At 38.9% G+C, this 27,842-nt stretch overlaps 4 protein-coding genes and 1 long non-coding RNA gene across 11 annotated transcripts in view; 2 read left to right on the top strand and 3 right to left on the bottom strand.

Moving 5' to 3' along the window:
* The window catches only part of Polr3B (RNA polymerase III subunit RpIII128), a 124,207-nt gene that overhangs the window by 14,493 nt on the left and 81,872 nt on the right, over window positions 1–27,842 (bottom strand). Inside the window, exons 1-7 of one of the 4 annotated variants that reach the window (XM_081993345.1) lie at window positions 7,020–7,385; window positions 6,200–6,354; window positions 5,538–5,714; window positions 4,333–4,648; window positions 4,094–4,275; window positions 2,168–2,300; window positions 1,809–2,060 (exon numbers count right to left, since the gene is read on the bottom strand). In XM_081993345.1, coding sequence (XP_081849471.1) covers window positions 1,809–2,060; window positions 2,168–2,300; window positions 4,094–4,275; window positions 4,333–4,648; window positions 5,538–5,714; window positions 6,200–6,354; window positions 7,020–7,112 — 1,308 coding nt within the window. In that variant the 5' untranslated portion in view covers window positions 7,113–7,385. Of the gene's footprint in view, window positions 1–1,808; window positions 2,061–2,167; window positions 2,301–4,093; window positions 4,276–4,332; window positions 4,649–5,537; window positions 5,715–6,199; window positions 6,355–7,019; window positions 7,386–27,842 lie in introns of those variants that run through there. The other 3 variants (XM_081993346.1, XM_081993343.1, XM_081993344.1) reach the window with 3 other exon arrangements.
* LOC145738522 (uncharacterized) lies at window positions 7,380–8,722 on the top strand. Its single transcript, XM_081993374.1, has 2 exons — window positions 7,380–7,682; window positions 8,504–8,722. The coding sequence occupies exons 1-2, from the start codon at window positions 7,456–7,458 to the stop codon at window positions 8,580–8,582; spliced, it is 306 nt and encodes a 101-aa protein (XP_081849500.1). The 5' UTR covers window positions 7,380–7,455; the 3' UTR covers window positions 8,583–8,722.
* On the bottom strand, window positions 12,255–16,462 carry LOC145738508 (dehydrogenase/reductase SDR family protein 7-like). 3 transcript variants are annotated; one of them, XM_081993357.1, is made up of 4 exons: window positions 16,364–16,462; window positions 16,094–16,305; window positions 12,831–13,194; window positions 12,255–12,768 (listed from the first exon to the last, which is right to left on the bottom strand). In XM_081993357.1, the coding sequence occupies exons 2-4, from the start codon at window positions 16,262–16,264 to the stop codon at window positions 12,314–12,316; spliced, it is 990 nt and encodes a 329-aa protein (XP_081849483.1). In that variant the 5' UTR covers window positions 16,265–16,305; window positions 16,364–16,462; the 3' UTR covers window positions 12,255–12,313. The 3 variants fall into 3 exon arrangements, with proteins under 3 accessions (XP_081849483.1, XP_081849485.1, XP_081849484.1); XM_081993359.1 differs by having other exon boundaries at window positions 16,103–16,305; XM_081993358.1 differs by having other exon boundaries at window positions 16,094–16,294; window positions 16,364–16,456.
* Window positions 16,821–27,842, bottom strand: part of SPoCk (secretory pathway calcium atpase) — a 40,380-nt gene continuing 29,358 nt past the window's right edge. For both annotated transcript variants that reach the window (XM_081993347.1, XM_081993348.1), the window contains exons 10-16: window positions 24,931–25,083; window positions 24,696–24,855; window positions 24,455–24,610; window positions 20,466–20,607; window positions 19,771–19,962; window positions 18,980–19,217; window positions 16,821–17,297 (exon numbers count right to left, since the gene is read on the bottom strand). In XM_081993347.1, the coding sequence (XP_081849473.1) occupies window positions 17,176–17,297; window positions 18,980–19,217; window positions 19,771–19,962; window positions 20,466–20,607; window positions 24,455–24,610; window positions 24,696–24,855; window positions 24,931–25,083 (1,163 nt within the window). In that variant the 3' untranslated portion in view covers window positions 16,821–17,175. The remainder of the gene's footprint in view (window positions 17,298–18,979; window positions 19,218–19,770; window positions 19,963–20,465; window positions 20,608–24,454; window positions 24,611–24,695; window positions 24,856–24,930; window positions 25,084–27,842) is intronic.
* Window positions 25,082–25,948, top strand: LOC145738528 (uncharacterized). The gene is made up of 2 exons (XR_014180784.1): window positions 25,082–25,480; window positions 25,592–25,948. It is a non-coding gene; the product is annotated as an uncharacterized LOC145738528 (long non-coding RNA).

The raw sequence follows: 27,842 nt of genomic DNA, 5'->3' as shown, positions 1-27,842 counted from the left end.
AAACGAGTACAAACTTGATTTTTTACGAAAATGTCAAAATGACGCTTTAGGGCGCCATTTGCAATTTCCGCCATTTTGGATCGAAATAGTCCCACCTTGATGGTACTCGTTTTCGACTAATTCGGGGTCGGGGAATCCATTTCCAAGGTCGGTTTGTCCGTATCTAGCACCCAGTTTGAGAAACTTAACTTTTCGTAAAAATGTAGGTTTGAGTAAAAGTTACGCACAAATGAACGTCACCATTGAATTCCCCATCCTTGATTTAGTAGAAAACGAGTATAAACTTGATTTTGTACGCAAATGTCAAAATGACGCTTTAGGACGCCATTTGCAATTTCCGCCATTTTGGATCGAAATAGTCCCACCTTGATGGTACTCGTTTTCGACTAATTCGGGGTCGGGGAATCCATTTCCGAGATCGGTTTGTCCGTATCTAGCACCCAGTTTGAGAAACTTAACTTTTCGTAAAAATGTCGGTTTGGGTGAGAGTTACGCAAAAATGAACGTCACCACTGAATTCCCCATCCTCGATTTAGTAGAAAACGAGTACAAACTTGATTTTTTACGAAAATGTCAAAATGACGCTTTTGGGCGCCATTTGCAATTTCCGCCATTTTGGCTCGAGATAAAGGGGTCTTGATGGTACTCGTTTTCGACTAATTCGGGGTCGGGGAATCCATTTCCGAGGTCGGTTTGTCCGTATCTAGCACCCAATTCGAGAAACTTAACTTTTCGTAAAAATGTCGGTTTGGGTGAGAGTTACGCACAAATGAACGTCACCACTGAATTCCCCATCCTCGATTTAGTAGAAAACGAGTACAAACTTGATTTTTTACGAAAATGTCAAAATGACGCTTTAGGGCGCCATTTGCAATTTCCGCCATTTTGGATCGAAATAGTCCCACCTTGATGGTACTCGTTTTCGACTAATTCGGGGTCGGGGAATCCATTTCCGAGGTCGGTTTGTCCGTATCTAGCACCCAGTTTGAGAAACTTAACTTTTCGTAAAAATGTCGGTTTGGGTGAGAGTTACGCACAAATGAACGTCACCACTGAATTCCCCATCCTCGATTTAGTAGAAAACGAGTACAAACTTGATTTTTTACGAAAATGTCAAAATGACGCTTTTGGACGCCATTTGCAATTTCCGCCATTTTGGCTCGAGATAAAGGGGTCTTGATGGTACTCGTTTTCGACTAATTCGGGGTCGGGGAATCCATTTCCAAGGTCGGTTTGTCCGTATCTAGCACCCAGTTTGAGAAACTTAACTTTTCGTAAAAATGTCGGTTTGGGTGACAGTTACGCACAAATGAACGTGACCATTGAATTCCTCGTCCTCGATTTAGTAGAAAACGAGTACAAACTTGATTTTTTACGAAAATGTCAAAATGACGCTTTTGGACGCCATTTGCAATTTCCGCCATTTTGGATCGAAATAGTCCCACCTTGATGGTACTCGTTTTCGACTAATTCGGGGTCGGGGAATCCATTTCCAAGGTCGGTTTGTCCGTATCTAGCACCCAGTCTGAGAAACTTAACTTTTCGTAAAAATGTCGGTTTGGGTGAGAGTTACGCACAAATGAACGTCACCACTGAATTCCCCATCCTCGATTTAGTAGAAAACGAGTACAAACTTGATTTTTTACGAAAATGTCAAAATGACGCTTTTGGACGCCATTTGCAATTTCCGCCATTTTGGATCGAGATAAAGGGGTCTTGATGGTACTCGTTTTCGACTAATTCGGGGTCGGGGAATCCATTTCCGAGGTCGGTTTGTCCGTATCCAGCACCCAATTCGAGAAACTTACGGTGGAAATGGCGAAAACCAAACAGTTCGTAATCAGCTCGGGTCGCATGTATTTGACGACGTCGAATTGGGTGGCGCGTATCTTGGGAATCGTCTTTTCCGCCGTCGATTTCAGTTCGAAATTGAAACGCTTGAAAACGTCCTCGAACATCAACGAAATCAACGAACCGGCCAGTTCCATTCGTTTGTTGCCGTAATAGTCGCGATCGTCGAGAAATTTCTTGTCAGTCTGACCTTGAATCACTCGCTTCACCTGTCGAATGTATCAACAAAAAAATCGTACACGTCTGACAGCTGTCAAAAAACAAAACTGTCACTATTTTGACAGTTTTAGGACAGAAAAAACAAAAACAAACTCACCATCAAACCGAGATAGACGGCTTTGTGGCGAAATTCGTACTCGACGACTGGCACGTGCGCCAATACCGTGGTGGCGAGCAGGTCACGTGCCTCGTCCGTGGGCGTTTTGATTTTTGACGCCGACACTGCGTACCTGCGACAATTTTCACGCCATTTTGGCTTGAAATAGCATAGGGTTTATGGTACTCGTTTTCGACTAATTCGGGGTCAAGGAATCCATTTCTGACGTCAGTTTGACAATATTTCGCACCCAGTTCGAGAAACTTAACTTTTCGTAAAAATCTGGGTTTGGGGGAGAGTTACGCAAAAATTAACGTCACCACTGAATTCCCCATCCTCGATTTAGTAGAAAACGAGTACAAACTTGATTTTTTACGAAAATGTCAAAATTACGTTTGGAGAGGCCATTTGCAATTTCCGCCATTTTGGATCGAAATAGCATAGGATTGATGGTACTCGTTTTCGACTAATTTGGGGTCAAGGAATCCATTTCTGCAGTCGGTTTGACAATATTTCGCACCCAGTTCGAGAAACTTAACTTTTCGTAAAAATCTGGGTTTGGGGGAGAGTTACGCAAAAATGAACGTCACCACTGAATTCCCCATCCTCGATTTAGTAGAAAACGAGTACAAACTTGATTTTTTACGAAAATGTCAAAATGACGCTTGTGGACGCCATTTGCAATTTCCGCCATTTTGGATCGAAATAGCATAGGACTGATGGTACTCGTTTTCGACTAATTCGGGGTCAAGGAATCCATTTCTGCAGTCGGTTTGACAATATTTCGCACCCAGTTCGAGAAACTTAACTTTTCGTAAAAATCTGGGTTTGGGGGAGAGTAACGCAAAAATGAACGTCACCACTGAATTCCTCATCCTCGATTTAGTAGAAAACGAGTACAAACTTGATTTTTTACGAAAATGTCAAAATGACGCTTGTGGAGGCCATTTGCAATTTCCGCCATTTTGGCTTGAAATAGCATAGGGTTTATGGTACTCGTTTTCGACTAATTTGGGGTCAAGGAATCCATTTCTGCAGTCGGTTTGACAATATTTCGCACCCAGTTCGAGAAACTTAACTTTTCGTAAAAATCTGGGTTTGGGGGAGAGTTACGCAAAAATGAACGTCACCACTGAATTCCCCATCCTCGATTTAGTAGAAAACGAGTACAAACTTGATTTTTTACGAAAATGTCAAAATGACGCTTGTGGAGGCCATTTGCAATTTCCGCCATTTTGGCTTGAAATAGCATAGGGTTTATGGTACTCGTTTTCGACTAATTTGGGGTCAAGGAATCCATTTCTGCAGTCGGTTTGACAATATTTCGCACCCAGTTCGAGAAACTTAACTTTTCGTAAAAATCTGGGTTTGGGGGAGAGTTACGCAAAAATGAACGTCACCACTGAATTCCTCATCCTCGATTTAGTAGAAAACGAGTACAAACTTGATTTTTTACGAAAATGTCAAAATGACGCTTGTGGACGCCATTTGCAATTTCCGCCATTTTGGATCGAAATAGCATAGGACTGATGGTACTCGTTTTCGACTAATTCGGGGTCAAGGAATCCATTTCTGATGTCAGTTTGACAATATTTTGCACCCAGTTCGAGAAACTTAACTTTTCGTAAAAATCTGGGTTTGGGAGAGAGTTACGCAAAAATAAACGTCACCACTGAATTCCCCATCCTCGATTTAGTAGAAAACGAGTACAAACTTGATTTTTTACGAAAATGTCAAAATGACGCTTGTGGAGGACATTTGAAATTTCCGCCATTTTGGATCGAAATAGCATAGGACTCATGGTACTCGTTTTCGACTAATTTGGGGTCAAGGAATCCATTTCTGCAGTCGGTTTGACAATATTTAGCACCCAGTTCGAGAAAGTTCAAAAAAATTGAAATTTTTTAGGTAAAAAAAGGCACTAACCGTTTTGTCATAATTTTCCCGCCCAAATACTTCAAGGCCGCCTCTTGCGTGTAAATTTTCAATTTGTGACACTCCTCGAGAGTGGGCGTCAATTTGTGTATGTCGCCGATACCGATCAGTTCGCATATTTCCTTGTCGCTCAGCACGTCCATCGCTTTGAACACGATCGACACCGGGATGGGCTGTCAAAACAAACAAAATGACATTTGACAGTGCATTTTGACAGCTGTCACACTCACGTCAGTGAATATGTTGTGACCCATGTAATATTTGTTGCCCTTGACGTACACCATTGTTCGGGACTTTTTCTCGTGCGTCGAACTGGTCACCTGACACTGCACGCCCCATTTACCCTCCTCGACCAACATTCGATTTTTTGACAGCTGCTCCTGGATCAGAATCACTTTTTCCTGACCCTTGACCACGAAATAACCGCCCGGATCCAACGGACACTCGTTCATTTTCGCCAATTCGTACTCGGATTTGCGATTCAGCACGCAATTGGACGATTTCAGCATAATCGGCATCCTGAAAATCGTTATTCCGCCATTTTGGCTTGAGATAAAGGGGTCTTGATGGTACTCGTTTTCGACTAATTCGGGGTCAGGGAATCCATTGCCGCAGTCAGTTTGTCCGTATCTCTTACCCAGCTCGAGAAACTTGACTTTTCTCGGTTTGGGTAAAAGTTACGAAAAAATGAATGTTACCACTGAATTCCGCGTCCCCGATTTAGTAGAAAACGAGTACAAACTCGATTTTTTTGAAAAAATTCAAAATGGCGGCAAAGGAAGCCATTTGTAATTTTCGCCATTTTGGATTGAGATAGCCTAGGATTGATGGTACTCGTTTTCGACTAATTCGGGGTCAGGGAATCCATTGCCGCAGTCAGTTTGTCCGTATCTGTTACCCAGTTCGAAAAACTTGACTTTTCTCGGTTAGGGTAAGAGTTACGAAAAAATGAATGTTACCACTGAATTCCGCGTCCCCAATTTAGTAGAAAACGAGTACAAACTCGATTTTTTTGAAAAAATTCAAAATGGCGGCAAAGGAAGCCATTTGTAATTTCCGCCATTTTGGCTTGAGATAAAGGGGTCTTGATGGTACTCGTTTTCGACTAATTCGGGGTCAGGGAATCCATTGCCGCTGTCAGTTTGTCCGTATCTCTTACCCAGCTCGAGAAACTTGACTTTTCTCGGTTCGGGTAAGAGTTACGAAAAAATTAATGTTACCACTGAATTCCGCGTCCCCAATTTAGTAGAAAACGAGTACAAACTCGATTTTTTTGAAAAAATTCAAAATGGCGGCAAAGGAAGCCATTTGTAATTTCCGCCATTTTGGCTTGAGATAAAGGGGTCTTGATGGTACTCGTTTTCGACTAATTCGGGGTCAGGGAATCCATTTCTGCTGTCATTTTTGACATATCTGTCACTTTGAAAAACCGTACCTGCCAATAAGTAGACCGGTTTTGGCCACTCTCTGCGTGCCCCTCGTGTACTCGATATCGACCGTGATCGGAGCGGAATACGTCATGTCGCGCAAACGACAATCGTGCGGCGTTGTCGGCTTGCTGATGTTGAAACCCTCGTCGACGTCGGGCGTGCCCACGTGCACGTTCGTGTACCTGCGCAAATTGCTTTGATCCAGACTGTATCGCAAATTGCTTTGATCCAGACTGTATCGCAAATTGCTTTGATCCAGACTGTATCGCACAGTTATACGGGGGGGATAGACGACCAATACGTTCGATAAAACATTAAAAATTAAGTCTCAAATGTTTTTAAATTGTCAAAAAAAATTTTAAATAAGAAAATTTAAATCATATTAAATAATTATTTTATAAAAAAATTTTTTTTTAATTTTTTTTTTATATATTTTTTTTATTTTATTTTTATTTTTTTTTTTAAGTTATTTTTTTTTATTATTTTTTTATTTTTTATTATTATAATTTTTTATTTTTTTTATTATTTTATTTAAATTTGTATACAATCAATTTATAATAAATAAAAACCAAAAAAAGAAACGTTAAAAAAACATAAAAAATGACAATTTCAAACGTTTTTTTAAAGTATGATACAGTCGAAATCAAAGTAGTTGGCGAGCGCTTACTTGATGTAAAACAACGGATCGGCGTCGCAGGTGACTCGATTGTTTGCCTCGACGATTTTCTTGATTTCCACGTTGACGAAATAGTTGAACGAGTCGATGTGCTGTTTGACCAAACCTTTGACTTTCAAAAATGCCGGCACCAATTTCCATTTTTCCTGTCAAACGAGAAACACGTCAACGTCAATCGGCTGTCAAACGGAGAAAACGACAGGTTTTTTGACAGCCTCTGACATTTCCAAAAGCCTCTGGAAACTGCTGAAACTCTCTAAAAGCTGCCAGAGGCCTCTGGCAGCCATTTTTTATTGCCAGAAGCCTCTAGAAACTACTGAAATGGTCTAACAGCTGCCAGAAGCCTCTGAAAACTGCTGAAACTCTCTAAAAGCTGCCAGAGGCCTCTGGCAACCATTTTTTTTTGCCAGAAGCCTCTGGAAACTGCTGAAACTGTCTAACAGCTGCCAGAAGCCTCTGAAAACTGCTAAAACTGTCTAAAAGCTGCCAGAGGCCTCTGGCCACCATTTTTTATTGCCAGAAGCCTCTAGAAACTGCTGAAACTGTCTAAAAGCTGCCAGAAGCCTCTGAAAACTGCTGAAACTCTCTAAAAGCTGCCAGAGGCCTCTAGAAACTGCTGAAACTGTCTAAAAGCTGCCAGAAGCCTCTGAAAACTGCTGAAACTCTCTAAAAGCTGCCAGAGGCCTCTGGCAACCATTTTTTATTGCCAGAGGCCTCTAGAAACTGCTGAAACAGTCTAAAAACAGCCAGAAGCCACTAGCACACCTTAAGCAAACTAAAAAAAAATGTAATTTTACTAGTTAAGACCTACCTCGATCTCCTTGATGGGTTTTTGGTAGAAATTGGGGCTCCCAAACAGTACCTCCATGCTGTCAACAGACCCTTCGTTCTGGGGCTTTTTCATTGTGTCTGTCCAGCCAATGAAAAAAAACGCTTTCCCTTGTCACTTTCTGCCTGGAAAATGAGTGAAATTTTGCAGGAAAACCAGGAAAAACCTTTCAAAATGTTAACAAAAACACAACAAACTAATACACCGTAATGTGAGGTTAGGTGAAAGTTGAACTAGGCGCAAGATTAGGTGCGTCTTTGTCTGGCGCGTGCGTTAGAGCGAGAGAGAGAAACGGTTTGAGTGTCAAAACTGTCAGTGGGGGCTGTAAAATGTCAAATGTCACTGCCCAGTCAATTTGTTGTTTTCGTTGTGGGATTGTGTTTATTTAATTCCAATTTCACCTGAAAAACCACAAAAAATGTTCTGTGCGAAGCTCAGACCGGTGTGGCAGCGCTTTGCCCCCGAAACACGAGCAGTTTGGGCCCCCAAACTGGCCAAACTTAACCCAACTTTTGCTGGTCAAACGAGGGGCTATCCGGGCTACAACAAGTTTGGCCACAAACGAGAAGTGGAACCGTTAATCACCAAAATCACGCTGGTAATCTTTGGTACCCTAATGGTGGCCACCGTGCTAGACTGGCGATGGTAAGTACCCATAATCCGGTGGTTGAAAATGGATTCAAACAGCTTTCGATTCATGTAATGAAGCATCTTCAATATTAACCTTATTTGGTTTGCTTTTGGCTTTTTTTTGTTTGAAAAACTCATTTACCATGCTATTTCCCTGTAAACTGTGTATAGGGTGGTCAAAAGTGGGTTTCGAAAGGCTACCAATCGGTATATTGAACCACCCTGTAACTGTGCAAATAACCAAGTTATGGCTTGTCGAAGTCTGAGAACATTAATTCAATTATTTTTAGTAAATAACTGGATTATTTGATTTTTTTACTTAAAACTCACATTTTTCCACTACAAGTCAGTTGTACCAGCAATTTTGTCCTTTTTCTGACAGTGCATACTTTGAAACCACTTTTCTCCCCGACTGTACTTGATATTGTATTGTTTGAGTGGTTGAACCACCCTGTAGTGCAGGAAAATAACCGAGTTACAGGGTGTTTGAATTTCACTTGATTTTGAAAAATTTGTTGCACCAAAACCAGTTTTTCCTTAATAACTCAGAAACTGTAAAAGTTACAACAAATTTATAAGAGAGCTAAAATGTATGTAAAGATTTGCTGAATCTAACCCTAAAAGTTGCAATGTCCGCCAGGGTCGTTGCTGTCCAGGGGGTGCATAAAAAGTGTAGTGGTTTTTTGGTCACCCTGTATGTAATTTTTCTGGTAGAATTTTTTGCTCGACACCCCTGGAAAGAGGAGTTTAAGACGGTTCTTTTGAGTGGTTGAACCACCCCAAAGTCCGAAAAATAACCGAGTTACAGGGTGTTGAAATAAAATTTTTTTTTTCAGGATTCGTATGATCTTCCTGTATTACACCGGAGAACTGGAGGAGAAGAAGGACAATCCGGTTGCCAGCCAATCAAAGTGATGAGGTTAGAGGTTGAGTGGAAGTGTGCACAAGGGTTCCGTCTGTCTTTGTCTGGCGCGTGCGTTCGAGTGAGAGAGAGAGAAACTGTTTGAGTGTCTGCTGTCAAAACTGTCAGTGGTGGCTATAAAATGTCACTGCTTTGTTTTCTTTTCCTGTTTCCCTTATTTGACGTTTGACGTTAAAAAGTCATTGAAGCGAAAAGATAGCTGAGACTGTGAGCTTTCCAAAAATACGATTACACGACTCGATGTGGTACACCGTTTGGCCGCTAGAGGGCATTGAAAATTCAATTGTAAATATCTCCAAAACTAGACGAGTTGGAGGGTTGAAATTTTTCAGGGTAGTTAGAGGGTTAAAAGGGCTTGAAATTTGTATTCTTGTCATTTTGACGTAAGTCGCTTAGTTTGGCCGCAAAGCGGCAAAAACTCAGACAACCTTCCTTTCACTCATTTTGCCCAAAGTACACTAGACAGTTCAACCCTTAATAACTCCCTTATTTGACAATTTAGGGTGAAAATGCCAAGAATAGAAAAGATAGAGCAGAAAAAGGGCTTTCAGAAAATACCATAAAATAAGCCAATTAGTTGCACGGTTTGGCCGCTAGAGGGCGTTGAAAATTCAATCGTGATTATCTCCAAAACTAGACGAGTTGGAGGGCTGAAATTTTGTACGGTTATTAGAGGGTTAAAAAGGCTTGAAATTTGTATTCTTGACATTTTGACGTAAGTCGCTTAGTTTGGGCGTAAAACGCCAAAAACCCAGACAACCCCAGTTTCTTGACAAAAATGCCCCAGTCCCTTTAACCCTTAATAACTCCCTTATTTGGCAATTTAGGGTGAAAGTCCCAAGAATGGAAAAGATAGAGCAGAAAAGGGGCTTTCAGAAAATACCATAAAATAAGTGGATTAGTTGCACGGTTTGGCCGCTAGAGGGCGTCAAAGTAGCACTAATCAACTTTTTTCAAAATTTCACTGCCCCACGTCACTAAAACTTCAAATAACTTGCTTATTTGACGTTTGACGTCAAAAAGTCATTGAAGCGAAAAGATAGCTCAGACTGTGAGCTTTCCAAAAATACGATTACACGACTCGATGTGGTACACCGTTTGGCCGCTAGAGGGCGTTGAAAATTCAATTGTAAATATCTCCAAAACTAGACGAGTTGGAGGGTTGAAATTTTTAGGGTTGGTTAGAGGGTTAAAAGGGCTTGAAATTTGTATTCTTGACATTTTGACGTAAATCGCTTAGTTTGGCCGCAAAGCGGCAAAAACTCAGACAACCTTCCTTTCACTCATTTTGCCCAAAGTGCACTAGACAGTTCAACCCTTAATAACTCCCTTATTTGACAATTTAGGGTGAAAGTCGCAAGAATAGAAAAGATAGAGCAGAAAAAGGGCTTTCAGAAAATACCATAAAATAAGCCAATTAGTTGCACGGTTTGGCCGCTAGAGGGCGTTGAAAATTCAATCGTGATTATCTCCAAAACTAGACGAGTTGGAGGGCTGAAATTTTGTAGGGTGGTTAGAGGGTTAAAAGGGCTTGAAATTTGTATTCTTGACATTTTGACGTAAGTCGCTTAGTTTGGGCGTAAAACGCCAAAAACCCAGACAACCCCAGTTTCTTGACAAAAATGCCCCAGTCCCTTTAACCCTTAATAACTCCCTTATTTGGCAATTTAGGGTGAAAGTCTCAAGAATAGAAAAGATAGAGCAGAAAAAGGGCTTTCAGAAAATACCATAAAATAAGTGGATTAGTTGCACGGTTTGGCCGCTAGAGGGCGTCAAAGTAGCACTAATCAACTTTTTTCAACATTTCCCTGCCTCACGTCACTAAAACTTAAAATAACTTGCTTATTTGACGTTTGACGTCAAAAAGTCATTGAAGCAAAAAGATAGCTCAGACTGTGAGCTTTCTAAAAATATGATTACAGGATACGATTTGGTATACCGTTTGGCCGCTAGAGGGCGTTGAAAATTCAATTGTAAATATCTCAAAAACTAGACGAGTTGGAGGGTTGAAATTTTTCAGGGTAGTTAGAGGGTTAAAAGGGCTTGAAATTTGTATTCTTGTCATTTTGACGTAAGTCGCTTAGTTTGGCCGCAAAGCGGCAAAAACTCAGACAACCTTCCTTTCACTCATTTTGCCCAAAGTACACTAGACAGTTCAACCCTTAATAACTCCCTTATTTGGCAATTTGGGGTGAAAGTCCCAAGAATAGAAAAGATAGAGCAGAAAAAGGGCTTTCAGAAAATACCATAAAATAATCCAATTAGTTGCACGGTTTGGCCGCTAGAGGGCGTTGAAAATTCAATTGTAAATATCTCCAAAACTAGACGAGTTGGAGGGTTGAAATTTTTCAGGGTGGTTAGAGGGTTAAAAGGGCTTGAAATTTGTATTCTTGTCATTTTGACGTAAATCGCTTAGTTTGGGCGTAAACGCCAAAAACCCAGACAACCCCAGTTTCTTGACAAAAATGCCCCAGTCCCTTTAACCCTAAATAACTCCCTTATTTGGCAATTTAGGGTGAAAGTCCCAAGAATGGAAAAGATAGAGCAGAAAAAGGGCTTTCAGAAAATACCATAAAATAAGTGGATTAGTTGCACGGTTTGGCCGCTAGAGGGCGTCAAAGTAGCACTAATCAGCTTTTTTCCAAAATTTCCCTGCACCAATTCGTGTAACCTCACATAACTTGTTTATTTGACATTTGACGTCAAAAAGTCATTGAAGCGAAAAGATAGCTGAGTTTATGAGCTTTCGAAAAATAGGATTACACGACACGATCTGGTACACCGTTTGGCCGCTAGAGGGCGTCAAAGTTGCACTAATCAACTTTTTTCAAAATTTCCCTGCCCCACGTCACTAAAACTTAAAATAACTTGCTTATTTGACATTTGACGTCAAAAAGTCATTGAAGCAAAAAGATAGCTTAGACTGTGAGCTTTCCAAAAATACGATTACACGACACGATCTGGTACACGGTTTGGCCGCTAGAGGGCGTCAAAGTTGTACTAATCAACTTTTTTCAAACATTCCCTGCCCCACGTCACTAAAACTTCAAATAACTTGCTTATTTGACGTTTGACGTCAAAAAGTCATTGAAGCAAAAAGATAGCTTAGACTGTGAGCTTTCTAAAAATATGATTACACGACATGATATAGTACACCGTTTGGCCGCTAGAGGGCGTCAAAGTAGCACTAATCAACTTTTTTCAAAATTTCCCTGCCCCACGTCACTAAAACTTCAAATAACTTGCTTATTTGACGTTTGACGTCAAAAAGTCATTGCAGCGAAAAGATAGCTCAGACTGTGAGCTTTCCAAAAATACGATTACACGACACGATTGGTTAGGCCGTTTGGCCGCTAGAGGGCGTCAAAGTTGCACTAATCAACTTTTTTCAAAATTTCCCTGCCCCACGTCACTAAAACTTCAAATAACTTGCTTATTTGACGTTTGACGTCAAAAAGTCATTGAAGCGAAAAGATAGCTGAGACTGTGAGCTTTCCAAAAATACGATTACACGACACGATTGGTTAGGCCGTTTGGCCGCTAGAGGGCGTCAAAGTAGCACTAATCAAAATTTCCCTGCACCAATTTGTGCAACCTCCCATAACTCGCTTATTTGACGTTTGACGTCAAAAAGTCATCGAAGCGAAAATATAGCCCAGACTATAAGCTTTCCAAAAATATAATTACACAACTATTTATTGGATTAATTTAAAAGAAAAAACAGTTAATTATTTTTAGGTTTGACACGGTCCTGTCTGGCCCGCCTTTCCATCACCAGAAAATAGACAAAAGGCAGAAAGTGCCTTAAAAAAATGGCAACACGCGGCAACACCGTACTAATTACCACCTCTTTGCGTCCACCAATCACCGCTTTGACAATTTCCCCGGCCACACGATCGGCATCCAGACCGGTTTGGGTGGTGGGGTCCATTGATCCGTGCGGTTTGCCCGCGCCCGTCAACGCATTGACAGACAGCTGGGTTTTGACGTACCCCGGACTGATGACAGTGACGTTGACGTTGTTGGCCGCCATTTCCGCTCGCAAACTGTCAGCGAACGCTTGCAGCGCATGCTTGGATGCGCTGTAAGCGGACCGTTCCGGCAACGCCACCAAACCTTGCACCGAACTGACGAACACTAGATGGCCTTGGTTTTGTTTGGTCATGTGACGTAGCACACCTGAAATGTAATACACCTGTCAAATGTCAAATGTCAAAAAAAAAACAACTGTCAAACTAGACCTTTAGTTAAGGCGACCGCGCCGAAATAGTTGACTGCCATAATTTTCTTATCGACATCGATTTGTGTATCGATAACGCGGCCCCGATGCGATACCCCAGCATTATTGATTAGAATATCGATTCGGCCGGTTATCGACACGATTTTATCGATGCGATCGGTGAAATCGACCGAATCGCTCAGATCGATCGGCACGATGATGGGGGAGTTGGGGGTGGCGTGGCAGGGGGCGCGCAAAAGGTCCGCGCGCACTCGCTCCAGCTCCTGGCGACGGCGCGCGCACAGCACCACCTGCGCCCCCCGTTCGTAGAAGGCGTGCGCCAGCGCCTCGCCCAATCCCGAGCTCGCTCCCGTGATCACCACCACCTGCAACCAATCGAAATCGTAGAAACCAGTTTTGTTGTTTCGACGCCCTCTAGCGGCCAAACCGTGCAACTAATTGACTGATTTTATGGTGTTTTCTGAAAGCTCTTTTTCTCCTCTATCTTTTCTATTCTGGGGATTTTCACCCTTAATCGTCAAATAGGGGAGTTATTAAGGGTTGAACTGTCTGGTGCACTTTTGTCAAGAAACGGGGGAAGGGGGGGTGGTTTGGGTTTTTGGCTTTTCACGCCCAAACTAAGCGATTTACGCCAAAATGTCAAGAATACAAATTTCAAGCCTTTTTAACCCTCTAACCACCCTGAAAAATTTCAACCCTCCAACTCGTCTAGTTTTGGAGATATTTGTAATTGAATTTTCAACGCCCTCTAGCGGCCAAACCGTGCAACCAATCCACTAATTTTATGGTATTTTTCGAAAGCCCTTTTTCTGCTCTATCTTTTCTATTCTTGGGACTTTCACCCTAAATTGCCAAATAAGGGAGTTATTAAGGGTTAAAGGGACTGGGGCACTTTTGTCCAGAAACGGGGGAAGGGGGGGTGGTTTGGGTTTTTGGCTTTTCACGCCCAAACTAAGCTATTTACGCCAAAATGTCAAGAATACAAATTTCAAGTCCCTTTAACCCTCTAACTAACCCTAAAAATTTCAACCCTCCAACTCGTCTAGTTTTGGAGATATTTACAATTGAAATTTCAACGCTCTCTAGCGGCAAAACCGTGCAACTAATTGACTGATTTTATGGTGTTTTCTGAAAGCCCTTTTTCTGCTCTATCTTTTCTATTCTGGGGATTTTCACCCTAAATTGTCAAATAAGGGAGTTATTAAGGGTTGAACTGTCTGGGGCACTTTTGTCAAGAAACGGGGGAAAGGGGGTTGTCTGGGTTTTTGCCGCTTTGCGGCCAAACTAAGCGATTTACGCCAAAATGTCAAGAATACAAATTTCAAGCCTTTTTAACCCTCTAACCACCCTAAAAAATTTCAACCCTCCAACTCGTCTAGTTTTGGAGATATTTGTAATTGAATTTTCAACGCCCTCTAGCGGCCAAACCGTGCAACCAATCCACTAATTTTATGGCATTTTTCGAAAGCCCTTTTTTTGCTCTATCTTTTCTATTCTGGGGATTTTCACCCTAAATTGCCAAATAAGGGAGTTATTAAGGGTTAAAGGGACTGGGGCACTTTTGTCCAGAAACGGGGGAAGGGGGGGTGGTTTGGGTTTTTGGCTTTTCACGCCCAAACTAAGCTATTTACGCCAAAATGTCAAGAATACAAATTTCAAGTCCCTTTAACCCTCTAACCACCCTGAAAAATTTCAACCCTCCAACTCGTCTAGTTTTGGAGATATTTACAATTGAATTTTCAACGCCCTCTAGCGGCCAAACCGTGCAACTAATTGACTTATTTTATGGCATTTTCTGAAAGCCCTTTTTCTGCTCTATCTTTTCTATTCTTGGGACTTTCACCCTAAATTGCCAAATAAGGGAGTTATTTAGGGTTAAAAGGACTGGGGCACTTTTGTCAAGAAGAAACGGGGGTTATCTGGGTTTTTGGCGTTTTACGCCCAAACTAAGCAATTTGCGCCAAAATGTCAAGAATACAAATTTCAAGTCCCTTTAACCCTCTAACCACCCTGAAAAATTTCAACCCTCCAACTCGTCTAGTTTTGGAGATATTTACAATTGAATTTTCAACGCCCTCTAGCGGCCAAACCGTGCAACTAATTGACTGATTTTATGGTGTTTTCTGAAAGCCCTTTTTCTCCTCTATCTTTTCTATTCTCGGGACTTTTGCCCTAAATTGCCAAATAAGGGAGTTATTAAGGGTTAAAAGGACTGGGGCACTTTTGTCCAGAAACGGGGGAAGGGGGGGTGGTTTGGGTTTTTGGCTTTTCACGCCTAAACTAAGCTATTTACGCCAAAATGTCAAGAATACAAATTTCAAGCCTTTTTAACCCTCTAACTAACCCTAAAAATTTTAACCCTCTAACTCATTTAGTTTTGGAGATATTTACAATTGAATTTTCAACGCCCTCTAGCGGCCAAACCGTGCAACTAATTGACTTATTTTATGGTATTTTCTGAAAGCCCTTTTTCTGCTCTATCTTTTCTATTCTTGGCCCTTTCACCCCAAATTGTCAAATAAGGGAGTTATTTAGGGTTAAAGGGATTGGGGCACTTTTGTCAAGAAGAAACGGGGGGAGGGGGGTTGTCTGGGTTTTTGGCGTTTTACGCCCAAACTAAGCGATTTACGCCAAAATGTTAAGAATCAAAAAATGTAGTTTTTCTTACCCTCTAACCACCCTGTGAGTTTCAACCCTCTCCCTTTTACCGTTTTCGAGATAATTAGTAATTTTTGAAGAAAATGTTCAAAAAAGTCGAATATCTCGAAAACGGTTCGAGTTACAACCAAACCGACTGCACCGTTGCACTTCTCAGACCCAAATTACCCTAAAATGGGGTTTTTCACTGAAATCACCCCAAAACTGCCGCCAATATGGCGGCTAGTGCAACCATATCTACAGTTTGGACCAAATGTCAGTGCACCACGTCACTAAAATGTCAAATAACTCGCTTATTTGACGTTTGACGTCAAAAAGTCATTGAATCGAAAAGATAGCTTAGACTGTGATCTTTCCAAAAATATGATTACACGACACGATCTGGTACACCGTTTGGCCGCTAGAGGGCGTTAAAGTTGCACTAATCCAGTTTTTTCAAAATTTCCCCGCACCAATTCCTGTAACCTCACATAACTTGGTTATTTGACGTTTGACGTCAAAAAGTCATTGAAGCGAAAAGATAGCTGAGACTGTGAGCTTTCTAAAAATGCCATTACACGACACGATTTGGTACACCGTTTGGCCGCTAGAGGGCGTCAAACTTACCTTGCCCACCAATTCATCGTAACCCCGTTTCAGCCAAATGGAATTGAGTATGCGAAACACGATCCAGGGTATTGCGATGGCCAAACTGACGGGCCCCACCAGGCTAAATTTGGCAACGAGGCTTCTAAAGTCGCTCATTCTGTTTTTGAGGGCCAGTCTCAGTGTAAACATGAAGGGGACCAAGTAGACTTAGAAGGGGGACTGGAAATTGTCTAAAAATACGTTTTTCAATGATTTTTTCCTCTTTGATAGAATCAAAGCACTACGCACCTGGAATTGACGAGAAACCAGCGAAAAATCCTCTTCCAGAACGATTTTGTTTACTTTTTGTTGACGTACTGACGTATGGAGGTTAGGTTTCGATGTTGCCAAGTGAAATGTCAATGAATCGATCGAAAAAACATGCGCCATGTTGCTGTATCACGTGATTTCAAAGGGTAATTGGGCCAAGCGGTCACGTGACCAGCTTGGGAAGTAAGAAAATGTTTTGAGTCATCAAAAAATCGAGTTTTGATCAATTTTTAGTTTTTGGACCAAATTTCGTGATTTTGACAAAATTGCCTGTAAAACGCACTTGGAGTGGAAAAAACACAAAAATCTTTAAAATTTATGTTTATTTTAATTTGATTCTTAAAAACAAGAGAAAAACAAGTTCCATAGATATTCCATAGGATCCTATGGAATTATCGAATTTTAGCGACTAGGGCGGGGAAAAAAAAACCACAAAAACTTTTAAAATTGATTTATTTTTCTTTAAATTTAATGATTCTGTCGTATAATCACCGATTATGTACATAAATGCAACAATATCGACTAAATATTAAGTTAACCTTAAAACTAAACGGCAATTCAGTATTTTTTTACAGCTGCAACAATTATTCGACAAAGCAACGTTGCCAAATCTTAAAAAAAAATCTAAATGTATATGTATAGTGTGTGTGTGTATATACAGATAATGTACAAGAAAAAAAGAGGAAAAGGTTATTATATAGTAGGGGAGTGGGGGGGAGGGGTAAATGACAGGTTGACAGTCAAAAAGGTGGTGGGAGGGGGGGAGGTTAAGTGTCATTTAAACGTCAATGTCATACGTATTCGAGCGGGGATTTTTTCCCGCGACATTTCCGATCCAGGAGGCGTTCAAACAATTTCTTAAACTCGGAAAAGATCCAAACGGATGACGTCAGACCGACCAGAAAGGCGATATCTGCAAAAAAACAAAACAAAACACTGTCAATTGTCAAAATGTAGTTGACAGCGCGTCAGCTGTCAACTGTCAGAGACTGACCTAAAGTAAAAAATGTTGAAAAACGCTTTAAATTGTTCCAGAATGTCTAAAAATGTTACCAAAAGTTAAGAAATGTTGCAAAATCGATGCAATTTTCATGTTTTGATCAATTTTTCGTGGTTTTGCTCATTTTTTGGTTTTTGGACCAAATTTCGTGATTTTGATCAATTTTCATAATTTTGCAATTTTTAAGTTTTTAACCCAATTTTCGTGATTTTGATCAATTTTTTATGATTTTGCTCATTTTTTCGTGATTTTGCTATTTTTTAGTTTTTGGACCAAATTTCGTGATTTTGATCAATTTTCATAATTTTGTTATTTTTGAGTTTTTAACCCAACTTTCATGATTTTGCTCATTTTTTGGTTTTTGGACCAATTTTCATGTTTTGATAAATTTTTCATAATTTTGCTAATTTTTTAGTTTTTGGACCAAATTTCGTGATTTTGCTCATTTTTTAGTTTTTGGACTAATTTTCGTGATTTTGATAAATTTTCATAATTTTGCTAATTTTAAGGTTTTGGACCAAATTTTGGAAATGTTGGGTGGTGCAGAACGTCTAAAAATGTTCCAAAAGGCCTAGAAATGTTGCAAAAATGTTGAAAAAGATCTAAAAATGTTCCAGAAAGTCTAAAAATGTTTAAAAACTTTCCAAAAATCATAGAAATGTTGCAAATTATCTAAAAATGTTTAAAAAGACCTGAAAGTGTTCCAGAAAGTCTAAAAATGTTGCTGAAAGTTTAGGAATGTCGCAAAAAATCTAAAAATGGTCCAGAACGTCTAAAAATGTTGCAAAAAGTTTAAAAATGTTGCAAAAAGTTTAGAAATGTTCCAAAAAGTCTAAAAATGTTGAAAAAGACCTTAAATTGTTCCAGAATGTCTAAAAATGTTGCAAAAGGCCTAGAAGTGTTGCAAAAATGTTGAAAAAGATCTAAAAATGTTCCAGAAAGTCTAAAAATGTTGCAAAAAGTTTAAAAATGTTGCAAAAGGCCTAGAAATGTTGAAAAAGATCTAAAAATGTTCCAGAAAATCTAAAAATGTTTTTAAAAGTTTGGAAATGTTCCAAAAAAACTTAAAAATGTTGAAACAAATCTGAAAATGTTCCAAATTGTCTAAAAATGTTACAAAAACTCTAAAAACTTTGAAAAAGACCTAAAAATGGTCCAGAACGTCTAAAAATATTCCAAAAAGTCTAAAAATGTTGAAAAAAGACTTTAAATTGTTCCAGAATGTCTAAAAATGTTACCGAAAGTTAAGAAATGTTGCAAAAGACCTAAAAATGTTGAAAAAGATCTGAAAATGTTCCAGAAAGTCTAAAAATGTTTAAAAACTTTCTAAAAATTATAGAAATGTTGCAAATTATCTAAAAATGTTTAAAAAGACCTGAAAGTGTTTCAGAATGTCTAAAAATGTTGCTGAAAGTTTAGGAATGTCGCAAAAAATCTAAAAATGTTGAAAAAGATCTGAAAACGTTCCAGAAAAATCTAAAAATGTTGCAAAAGGCGTAATCTGCAAAAAAAAAATCAAAAACACACTGTATCGCTCCGTCAACTGTCTTAAAAATAGTTGACAGTTGACAGCGCGTCAGCTGTCAAAGACTGACCTAAAGCGGACAAGGCTTCGGTTTGGAAAATGCCCTGTAGAGGGGGCGCGTAAACGACCAACAGCTGACCAAACACGCACGCCCCCACCGCCGCCAAAAAGAACGAATTCGAAAACAGTCCAATTTGAAAGACGCTCTTTGTCTGCGACCGATACGACAGGGCGTTCCACATGTCGAAGAAGACGAAACACGTGAACGTCATCGTGGTGTCGCGTGACGTCACTCCGTCAGCTGTCATCTGTCAGAGAAAACAAAACAAAAAAATGTCAACGTCAACTGTCATACATTGTGACCCATTTAGAATGGAAACACCCCTATAAAATTTTAGGTTATTAACCGGTTTCAATGATTTTTTTTTTTTAAATAATTAGGAATGATTAATTGATTAATTTCTAAAAAAAAATAAAAAAAAAATTAAAAAAAAAAAAAAAAATCAAAAAAAAAAGTAAAAAAAATTAAAAAAAAAAAAAAAAATTAAGAAAAATAAAAAAAAAATAAAAAAAAAAATAAAAAAAATTAAAAAAAATTAAAAAAAAATTAAAAAAAATTAAAAAAAAAAAAAAAATTAAAAAAAATAAAAAAAAACAAAAAAAAAATTAAAAAAAAAAAAAATCAAAAAAAAAAATTAAAAAAAATTTTGGTCACAGCTATTTGAAAGCACTATAGATCCAGTGGTGTAGTAATTTTTTCAATAAAAAAATCGCTAATAAATAACCTAAAATTTTATAGGGGTGTTTCCATTCTAAATGGGTCACACTGTATATAAAAAAACAAATGAGCAAAAGTAGCACCTCCTTGTTAAACACCCACAAGGTGCCGGCGACGATGAAAACGGCCGAGAGGAGCACGTTGACGACGAGCCGTTTCGTGATCATCGGCTCTTTGGTGTTGCGCGACTTCTGCTTCACCACGTCGTCGCCGACCGGTTCGACGCCCAAACTTTGCGCCGGCGGACCGTCCATCAGTATGTTGATCCACAAGATCTGACGGTCGCAAGACGAGAAAAAATTAGAAAAAAAAAAAATTAAAAATAAAAAAAAAAATAAAAAAAAAAATTAAAAATTAAAAAAAAAATAAAAAAAATTAAAAAAAAATTAAATAAAAATTAAAAAATAAAAAAATAAAAAAAAAATAAAAAAAAAAAATAAAAAAAAAATTAAATTAAATGTAATAGCTATTTATGTAACCAGTTACGAAAAGTTCGATTTTCTGCGAGGTCCTACAATTTGAATGAGTTACACAATAAGACATTTTCGAAACGTGTTGCATACATAATTTTTTCTAATTTTGACCAAAAAGCGGTAAAAACCATCTTTTAAAGTGATTTAACAGAAATATTCAAAAAAAAATAAATAATAAAAAATTAAATTTAAATTTAAATTTTTTTTTCATATTAAATTGATTTTTTTTTTTTTTTTTTTTTTTTATTATTATTGCTTTATCTGGCGACTGTCAAAAAAAGTGACGACAGAGGGCGCTTACGTACCTGCATCGCGTTGAGCGGATTAGGAATGTCCATAATGGTGGCGAGGGCGACCAATGCCAGAGCTGCTATGGACGTGGACAATTGGAAGCCGACAAAGTTGCGAATGTTGTGGAAGATGCTTTTGCCCTCCTCGATGGCGGCGCTGCAAACGTTTACGAGTTAGAATGTGCGCTGGCGCGCTTTTAGAAGCATTCCGGAACGTTCCAGAAGCATTTAGAATCTTTTGGAACTTTCTAGAAGCTTCTGGAACGTTCCGTTCCAATTTGAGACGTTCCAGAAGCTTCCAAAACCTTCTGAACCTTTCAGAACTTTGTCCTGTCCTTCTCTAACGTTCTAGAAGCATTTAGAACCATTCAGAACACTGTAGAATCTTCTGCATCATTCTAGAAGCTTTCAAAAGCAATCTAGGACATTCTGAAACATTCCAGAAGCTCTTGGAACCTTTCAGAACACTGTAGAATCTTTTAGACGTTTCTAGAAGCTTTCAAAAGCATTCCAAAACCTTCCGAAACGTTCCATTACAATCTGGAACGTTCCAGAAGCTTCCAAAACCTTCTCAAAGTTTAAAAACTTTGTCCTGACCTTCTCCAACGTTCCAGAAGCATTTAGAACCTTTAAGAACACTGTAGAATCTTCTGTATCATTCTAGAAGCTTTTAAAAGCATTCCAGAACATTCTGGAACGTTCCGTTACAATCTGGGACGTTCCAGAAGCTTCTGAACGCTTAAGAACTTTCTCCTAACCATTTACAACGTTCCAGAATCTTTTAGAACTTTCTAGAAGCTTCCAAAAGCATTCTAGAACCTTCTGGAACGTTCCGTTACAATCTGAGTCGTTCTAGAACCTTCCAAAACATTGTAGAACTTTTCAGACCGTTCTAGAACAATTTAAAAGCTTTCAAAACGTTCTAAAACAGTTTTTCACATTCTAGAGCCTTCCAGACAATTCTACAACATTCTAAAATCTTCCAAATCATTCTAGAAGCATTCAAAAGCATTCCAGAACCTTCTAGAACAGTCTTTTACGTTCTAGAACCTTCCGGAACGTTCCGTTACAATCTAAAACATTCCAAAAGCTTCCAAAACGTTCTAAAAACTGTCTTTAATGTTCTAGAACCTTCCGGACTGTTCAAGAACATTCCAAATAATTCTAGAGCCTTCCAGATCGCTCTAGAACATTCTAAAACCTTCCAAAACGATCTAGAATGGTCTTTAACGTTCTAGAACCTTCCACATCGTTCTAAAACATTCCAAAAGCTTTCAAAAGCATTCTAGAACCTTCCGGAACGTTCCGTTCCAATCTGGGACGTTCCAGAAACTTCCAAAACCTTCTAGAGCCTTCCAGATCGCTCTAGAACATTCTAAAATCTTCCAAAATAATCTAAAACGATCTTTAACGTTTTAGAACCTTCCTGACTGTTCTAAAATATTCCAAAAGCTTCTAGAGCCTTCCAGACAATTCTAGAACATTCTAAAATCTTCTGCATCATTCTAGAACCTTTCAAAACGTTCTAGAACGGTCTTTAACGTTCTAGAACCTTCCGGACCGTTCTAAAACACTCCAAAAGGTTCTAGAGGTTTTCAGATCGCTCTAGAACATTCTAAAATCTTCCAAATCATTCTAAAACATTCCAAAAGCTTCCAAAACATTCTAGAACAGTTTTTAACGTTCTAGAGCCTTCCAGACAATTCTAGAACATTCCAAAATTTTCCAAATCATTCTAGAACAGTCTTGAACGTTCTAGAACCTTCCGGAACGTTCCGTTACAATCTAAAACATTCCAAAAACTTCCAAAACGTTCTAAAAACTGTCTTTAATGTTCTAGAACCTTCCGAACTGTTCAAGAACATTCCAAATGATTCTAGAGCCTTCCAGATCGCTCTAGAACATTCTAAAACCTTCCAAAACGATCTAAAACGGTTTTTAACGTTCTATAACTTTCCGGACCGTTCTGCATCATTCTAGAAGCTTTCAAAAACATTCTAGAACCTTCTGGAACGTTCCGTTCCGATCTGGGACGTTCCAGAAGCTTCCAAAACCTTCTCATAATTTAAAAACTTTATCCCTCTCCTTCTCTAACGTTCTTGAAGCTTTTGGAACTTTTCAGAACACTGTAGAATCTTCTGCATCATTCTAGAAGACTTCAAAAGCATTCCAGAACAATCTTTAACGTTCTAGAGCCTTTCAGAAAATTCTAAAATTTTCCAAATCATTCTAGAACCTTCCGGACCGTTCTAAAACATTCTAAAAGGTTCTAGAGTCTTCCAGATCGTTCTAAAACAATTTAAGACCTTCCAAAACGTTCTAGAGCAGTTTTTAACGTTCTAGAACCTTCCAGACTGTTCAAGAACATTCCAAAACGTTCTAGAGCCTTCTAAATCCCTCTAGAATATTCTGAAATCTTCCAAAACGTTCTAGAACGGTCTTTAACGTTCTAGAACCTTCCGGACCGTTCTAAAACATTCCAAAAGCTTCCAAAACGTTCTAGAACAGTTTTTCACATTCTAGAGCCTTCCAGACAATTCTAGAACATTCTAAAAGCTTCCAAAACATTCTAGAACCTTCTGGAACGTTCCGTTACAATCTGAGACGTTCCAAAACCTTCTGAACCTTTCAGAACACTTTAGAATCTTTCCTAATGTTCTAGAAGCTTTTAGAACCTTTCAGAATCATTTTCAACTTTCTAGAAGCTTCCAAAAGCATTCCAGAAGTTTCCGGAACATTCCGCTCCAATCTGGGACGTTCCAGAAGCTCCCAAAGCCTTCTCAAAGTTTAAGAACTTTGTCCTGACCTTCTCTAACGTTCCAGAAGCATTTAGAACCTTTCAGAACACTGTAGAATCTTTTGGAACATTCTAGAAGCTTTCAAAAGCATTCCAGAACCTCTTGGAACCTTTCAGAATACTTTAGAATCTTCTGCATCATTCTAGAAGCTTCCAAAAGCATTCTAGAACCTTCTCTAACGTTCTAGAAGCTTTTAGAACTTTTCAGAACACTGTAGAACCTTCTGGAACGTTCCGTTCTAATCTGAGACGTTCCAGAACCTTCCAAAACATTCTAGAACAGTTTTTCACGTTCTAGAGCTTTCCAGACAATTCTAGAACATTCCAAAAGATTCTAGAGCCTTCTAGATCGCTCTAGAACAATTTAAAATCTTCCAAAACGTTCTAGAACGGTCTTTAACGTTCTATAACCTTCCGGAACCGTTCTAAAACCGGTCAAGAACGTTCCGTTCCAATCTGGGACGTTCCAGAAGCTTCCAAAACCTTCTGAACATTAAAAACTTTGTCCTGATATTCTCCAACGTTCTAGAAGCTTTTAGAACTTTCTAGAATCTTCCAAAAGCATTCTAAAACCTTCTGGAACGTTCCATTCCAATCTGGGACATTCCAAAAGCTTCCAAAACGTTTTAGAGTCTTCCAGATCGCTCTAGAACATTTCAAAACGATCTAGAACGTTCTTTAACGTTCTAGAATCTTCCAGACCGTTCTAAAACATTCCAAAAGCTTCCACAACATTCTAGAACAGTCTTTAACGTTCTAGAACCTTCCAAATCATTCTAGAATCTTTTAGAACTTTCTAAAAGCTTTCAAAAGCATTCTAGAACATTAAGGAACGTTCCGTTCCAATCTGGGACGTTCCAGAAACTCTTGGAACCTTTCAGAACACTGTAGAATCTTTTGGAACTTTCTAGAAGCTTCTGAGACGTTCCAGAACGAAGAAACGTCCCTTCTTAACGTTTAAGAACTTTGTCCTGACCTTCTCTAACGTTCCAGAATCTTTTGGAACTTTCTAGAAGCTTTCAAAAGCATTCTAGAACTTTAAGGAACGTTCTAGAACCTTCCGAACTGTTCTAAAACATTCCAAAACGTTTTAGAACCTTCTAGATTGCTTTAGAACATTCTAAAACCTTCCAAAACAATCTAGAAGCTTTCAAAAGCGTTCTAGAACCTTGCGGAAACGTCCGGAAACCGGTCAAGGCCTACTCACATGATCGTGTAAAAATCGTCATCGACCAGAATCATGTCGGCCGCCTCCTTGCACACGTCCGTCCCATTCTTGCCCATCGCGATACCAATGTCGGCCTTTTTCAGGGCGACGCCGTCGTTCACGCCATCTCCCGTCATGCCCACGATGTGGCCCGATCTGCAAATCGCGTCACGTTTCAGACATTTGACAGTCAGTTGACGTTTGACAGTTTTTTGTTTGACATTTGACAGTCGACAGTTACCTTTGAAGCGCCTTGACGATTGACAGTTTGTTTTTCGGCGACACTCGGTAAAAGACGGCGGCCAATGGGCAGGCGGCGTCCAACTCGGGTTCGCTCATCGCGTCCAACTGTTCGCCGGACAGGACGTTGGCCGTTTGCGTTTGCAGGCCGATCGATTGCGCTGTCAAAAGTGTCAAATTTTAGACGTCGATTCTGTCAAAAAAAAAAAAAATGGCGGATGTTGCGTCGCGGTTACCTATGGCAACGGCCGTTTCGCGCGCATCGCCCGTCACCATTTTCACTTGCACGCCCGATTCCGTCAGAATGTTGATGGCTTCGCGCACCATCGGACGCGGCGGATCGCAAATACCCACGATGCCCAGATACGTCATTTCTGTCAGTGACGGACCTGTGTCAAAAATATAATAAAAAAAAAAATAAAAAAAAGAAAAAATTAAAAAAACCAAAAAAAAAAAATTAAAAAACAAATAATAATAAAAACAAATAAAAATAATAAAAGAAATAATAAAAAAAAAATATTAAAAAAAAATTAAAATATTAAAAAAATAATAATATATAAAATAATAATAATAATACATTTAATATTATATATTAATTTTTTTTTAAATTTTTTACGACTTTTACTACGTTTGGCAACACTGTACAGCTTTTAGAGCCTGCAGGATACTTTTTAAGGTTTTTTAGTAAATTTGGCAACGTTGTTTAAGGATTTTGCAACATTTTTACTACTTTTAGTACGTTTGGCAACACTGTACAGCTTTTTCAACAGTTTTAGAGCCCGCAGGGTACTTTTAGGAATTTCTAATAAGTTTGGCAACGTTGTTTAACGATTTTTACCATTTTTGCCACATTTGGCAACACTGTACAGCTTTTCCAACAGTTTTAGAGTCCGCAAGATACTTTTGGAGGTTTTTAGTAAATTTGGCAACGTTGTTTAAGGATTTTGCAACATTTTTACTACTTTCAGTACATTTGGCAACACTGTACAGCTTTTAGAGCCTGCAGGATACTTTTGAAATTTTTAGTAAATTTGGCAACGTTGTTTAAGGATTTTTCAACGTTTTTACCACTTTTCCTACATTTGACAACACTGTACAGCTTTTCCAACAATTTTAGAGCCCGCAGGGTACTTTTGAAGGTTTTTAGTAAATTTGGCAACGTTGTTTAAGGATTTTACAACATTTTTACTACTTTTAGTACGTTTGGCAACACTGTACAGCTTTTTCAACAGTTTTAGAGCCTGCAGGATACTTTTGGAGGTTTTTAGTAAATTTGGCAACGTTGTTTAAGGATTTTACAACATTTTTACTACTTTTAGTACGTTTGGCAACACTGTACAGCTTTTCCAACAGTTTTAGAGCCCGCAGGGTACTTTTTAAGGTTTTTAGTAAATTTGGCAACGTTGTTTAAGGATTTTTCAACATTTTTACTACTTTTAGTACGTTTGGCAACACTGTACAGCTTTTCCAACAATTTTAGAGCCCGACAGCCTTCTGAAAGGTCCTAGAATGTAATAGAACGTTCCAGATTGTTCTAGAAGGTTCCATAATGCTTTACGACGTTTCCGAAAGTTCTAGAAGGTTTCAGGAAGTTCCAGATGCTGCCAGAGGACTCTAGAATGTTCCAGAAGGCCCAGAAAACTGGTCTCGGATTATTCTAGACAGTTCTAGATGGTTTCGGAAGATTCTAGAATGTGCGAGAAGGCTCGACAGCCTTCCGAAAGGGTTTAAAAAGTTAATTTTTGACGCAAGCGTCAATTTTCAAAACAAACTGTCACTTTCAAACAAATTAAACAGAGTTTTTTGACAACTGTCATTTTTTGACATTTTGCGTTCGAAACAGCGCGATAACTGTCACTTTTGACAGACGTCAATTTGGAGAAAAAAACGGTGGTGAAAGTTTAAACTGTCAGAAAGACAGTCAAGGACAAAATTGCCTGTCAAAGTCACTTGGAGTGACAAAATGACAGTTTTAAGCACATTTTTGGAATCCTCACTAAATTTCCTATCCAATGACACTAAAAAACACTTTAAAATTGAGTACAGTCAGGGAGAAAAGTGAGGTTAAAGTTAAAACTGTCAGAAAGACAGTTTTAAAAGACAGTCAGGGACAAAATCACTCGTAAAACCCACTTGGAGTGACATTGTGACAGTTTTAAGCATATTTTTGAAATCCTCATTAAATTTCCTATCCAATGACATAAAAAACCACCAAGAAATCAAGTACAGTCAGGTAAAAAAACGCTGTCAAAGTACAAACTCTCAGAAAGACACTTTGAAAGGACAGTCAGGGACAAAATCGCCTGTAAAACCCACTTGGAGTGGTAAAATGGCAGTTTTAAGCACATTTTTGGAATCCTCACTAAATTTCCTATCTAATGACATAAAAAACACTAGAAAATTAAGTACAGTCAGGGAGAAAAACAATTTTAAAATTTCAACTACCAGAAACAAAGTTTGAAAGGATAGTCAGGGACAAAATCGCTTGTAAAACTCACTTGGAGTGGGAAAATGACAGTTTTAAGCACATTTTTGGAATCCTCACTAAATTTCCTATTCAATGACATAAAAAACCACCAAGAAATCAAGTACAGTCAGATAAAAAAACGCTGTCAAAGTACAAACTCTCAGAAAGACAATTTGAAAGGACAATCAGGGACAAAATTGCGTGTAAAACCCACTTGCAGTGAGGAAATGACAGTTTTAAACACATTTTTGAAATCTTTATTAAATTTCCTATCCAATGACACTAAAAACACTAAAAAATCAAGTATAGTCAGGAAGAAAAGTGAGATCAAAGTTTGAACTGTCAGAAATACAGTTTGAAAGGACAGTCAGGGACAAAATCGCCTGCAAAACCCACTTGGAGAGAGAAAACAACGGTTTTAAGCACATTTTTGGAATCCTCACTAAATTTCCTATCTAATAACATAAAAAACACCAGGAAATTGAGTACAGTCAGGAAGAAAAGTGGTGTCAAAGTTGAAACTGCCAAAAACACAGTTTGTAAAGACAGTCAAGGACAAAATCACCTTTAAAACCAACTTGAAGTGGGAAAATGACAGTTTTAAGCACATTTTTGTAATCCTCACTAAATTTCCTATCTAATGACACTAAAAAACCTTAAAAAATCGAGTACAGTCAGGGA

This window comes from Ips typographus, linkage group LG15 (assembly GCF_016097725.1).
Source record: "Ips typographus isolate SLU linkage group LG15, UJ_Ityp_2.0, whole genome shotgun sequence".
In the NCBI taxonomy this organism is placed as follows: Eukaryota; Metazoa; Arthropoda; class Insecta; order Coleoptera; family Curculionidae; genus Ips; species Ips typographus.
Note: the sequence above shows the minus strand (reverse complement) of the source record. Positions and strands in the feature narration are given on the sequence as shown.

Excerpts from the sequence above, each read along its gene's own strand:
- LOC145738522 (XM_081993374.1), top strand. The coding sequence starts at position 7,456 with ATGTTCTGTGCGAAGCTCAGACCGGTGTGGCAGCGCTTTGCCCCCGAA. Across the intron at positions 7,683-8,503 it reads ACCGTGCTAGACTGGCGATG|GATTCGTATGATCTTCCTGT; the intron begins GTAAGTACCCAT and ends TTTTTTTTTCAG.
- LOC145738508 (XM_081993357.1), bottom strand. The coding sequence starts at position 16,264 with ATGTTTACACTGAGACTGGCCCTCAAAAACAGAATGAGCGACTTTAGA. Across the intron at positions 13,195-16,093 it reads ACGATGAATTGGTGGGCAAG|GTGGTGGTGATCACGGGAGC; the intron begins GTAAGTTTGACG and ends GATTGGTTGCAG. Across the intron at positions 12,769-12,830 it reads CGCGGTCGCCTTAACTAAAG|GTGTGCTACGTCACATGACC; the intron begins GTCTAGTTTGAC and ends ATTACATTTCAG.